The sequence below is a fragment of the Miscanthus floridulus genome, chromosome 3, assembly GCF_019320115.1.
Source record: "Miscanthus floridulus cultivar M001 chromosome 3, ASM1932011v1, whole genome shotgun sequence".
Taxonomy (NCBI): domain Eukaryota; kingdom Viridiplantae; phylum Streptophyta; class Magnoliopsida; order Poales; family Poaceae; genus Miscanthus; species Miscanthus floridulus.
Genome location: NC_089582.1, coordinates 284,433 through 286,948, shown reverse-complemented (window position 1 = coordinate 286,948; position 2,516 = coordinate 284,433). Strand labels below are relative to the sequence as shown.

Sequence of the window (2,516 nt, the reverse complement as noted above, 5' to 3'; positions counted from 1 at the left end):
CTACATCTTTTCACAACACATTGCTCACAACAGCTTTTTTTCATATAGCTCTGAAACAAACAGAACCAAAATTGTTGGTGCTACAAATCACGATAGGCAACAGAGGCTCACAATGTTTAGTGGTTGCTGGTTGCCAATGTTAAACCTTATCAAGATAACATGTTAAAGGGGCACCCAATAAATTGACATCGTCACATTTAAATCCAATCCACTTGAGGCACACCACCCGAATTGTAAGCCTCATCTTCAGAATTTCAGAAATAAACAACCCAAAATCAAGGAAACAACAAAGAAAGTAGCATCACAGCTTAGATACGATTTAACTCACATACTTCCAACAAAACAGCATAATTGTGCAATGCTTAGCTTTGAATTCTTGAGCTGGAACAGAACAAAATGTCTTGGGTATGTAACTTGTTCAAAACAAGTAGCAAAGCTGAAAGGACAATGCCACTGGACCCTTGGGACACTACAGATCTGGGTAACAACTCATTTGAGAGGGATAAACCGCGACGAGTGGGTGGCACCGATACCGGGCCTACCGTGCTTGACTGGCTTGTAGGAGATGGAGAACTCTGCGAGATAGTGGCCAATCATCTCAGGCTTGATCTCAACCTGGTTGAAGGTCTTGCCATTGTAGACACCGACAATGCTTCCAATCATCTCAGGAACGATGATCATGTTGCGGAGATGGGTCTTCACTGGCTCTGGCTTCTCACCAGCAGGAGCATCCTTTTTCTGTTAACAGCAGTGAGAGATAACTAGTGAGGAAATTGAGTGTCAGGAGCATCCTTTTTCCAAACATGCCATCAGATCAATCAATACAGAAGTGCCACAAAAATACTGTACATTCAGGATAGAAAATTTGATCCATCATCATCCCAATAGTCTTCAACAGACACAACAATACTATAATTGGGGCAAGGCAGGTTGAGACAGCAGGCTATATAACGAAAAAAAAAGAAAACTATGCACCGTACAGTAAGCAATTCAAAAGTTAGTTACAAGTTTTTAATCGACAAGTTTATATTTGTCTATAATCCCAATTAAAAACCAACAGAACAAATGACATAAGAGCTCTTAAAAAATACAGTAATTAACCCTGCTAGACATAATAAGATTCACAATTCATAATCGCAATACTCAGTGCTAGCAACCTTATTTGCTACACACCACAACACGGTGCTAGCAACCTTATTCGCTACACACCACAACACGGTGCTAGCAACCTTATTCGCTACACATTCAAGCTACAGGCTAAGTCGCCAGAAAACCCGGGACGCATGAGTTTATAAGATTGGCGAGTATCATGAATTTCCTTTATAATACAGAGTTATTTGAAGCAACCCCCTCCCCCCAAATAAAAAAAAATAGCCCCAGCTCCACCACTGAGAAAACCGGCCTTCTGATTCAATCAACTGCATATCCTTCCAAGTGCAAATTTACAGTAAATGTAACACTACAACCAAATAGAAAATCTACAACCATAGCCACTGGAATTTGGTCAAAGTACATTTTGCGAAACCAAGTTCACAAAAAAAAAGCATGCCACACCACAATCATACAGATCGAAAATTCAGAAAACACGCATCTAAACATTTCTAATTTCTCGAATGCTTATAGCTAAATACGAAAAACAAGCATGCAAAAAAAATACGAGAATAATCTAATAAGCATCATATAATCAAGAGAGCATAACAGATCCACGCAATTGTCTAGATCGGGCCACACTAAACGCTAACAAAAAGAGGTAATGAAAATTAAGCGGTTGGACACTGACCGCCTTGCGCAGCTTCTTGATGAGCGCCATCGGCTTCCTCTTCAAACCCCTCTGGAACCTACCAAAACAAACACATCACGTCAGATCTCTGCAACCCAAAATCCCACGGAAACAAACGAATCGCGGCACGAAAGGTACCTTCTCCTGGCGCGCGCGGGAAAGAGCTGGACGAGGTCGTCGGTGGACATGTCAAGCAGCGCATCGAGGTCGACGCCGCGGTAGCTGTACTTGCGGAACGTCCTCTTCTTGGGAGCGCCGGCGGCGACCTCCGGCTCCACATCGACGTCCGCCTGCGCAACACGAATTAGTCCTTGTGCGGGTCATAGGGACGCGCTGGATACAGTTTTGGCGGGCAACTCACCATGGTTGAAGTTGAAGCTGGTCGGTGAGGTCGCGGGGCGCGGCGGCGGCGGGCGATGCGCGGAGGCGCAGGCGTGTAGGGTTTAGAGAGAGGTGCGCGTGGGAGTGGGAGCTTATATAGAGCTGCGCTCGGAGGTGAGGCCGTGAAGAGCGTTCGTCCAGTTTAGTGGCCTGGCCTAGATGGATGTTGGGCCGGATGGTATTCATGAGTGGGCTGAAAATACATTTCTTGTGGAGTCTAACTCTACCAGGCTCCTTATGGTTATCTGGGCTGGGCATCCCGGTGCCTGTCGCAGGCATAGCCTGTTTTTATAATAGAGTTTGTCTGGTTTTTAGAACCGCCTTTTGGCATTTGTAATTCTGTTGATCAAGTGCA

The 2,516-nt window shown here is 44.7% G+C and overlaps 1 protein-coding gene across 1 annotated transcript; it reads right to left on the bottom strand.

The window, feature by feature from the left end:
• Nucleotides 1-332: 332 nt before the first annotated feature.
• On the bottom strand, nt 333-2,254 carry LOC136541229 (small ribosomal subunit protein uS19). Its single transcript, XM_066533000.1, has 4 exons — nt 2,142-2,254; nt 1,919-2,070; nt 1,781-1,838; nt 333-738 (listed from the first exon to the last, which is right to left on the bottom strand). Exons 1-4 carry the CDS (start codon nt 2,142-2,144, stop codon nt 490-492), a joined length of 462 nt encoding a protein of 153 aa, XP_066389097.1. The 5' UTR covers nt 2,145-2,254; the 3' UTR covers nt 333-489.
• Nucleotides 2,255-2,516: the final 262 nt, after the last annotated feature.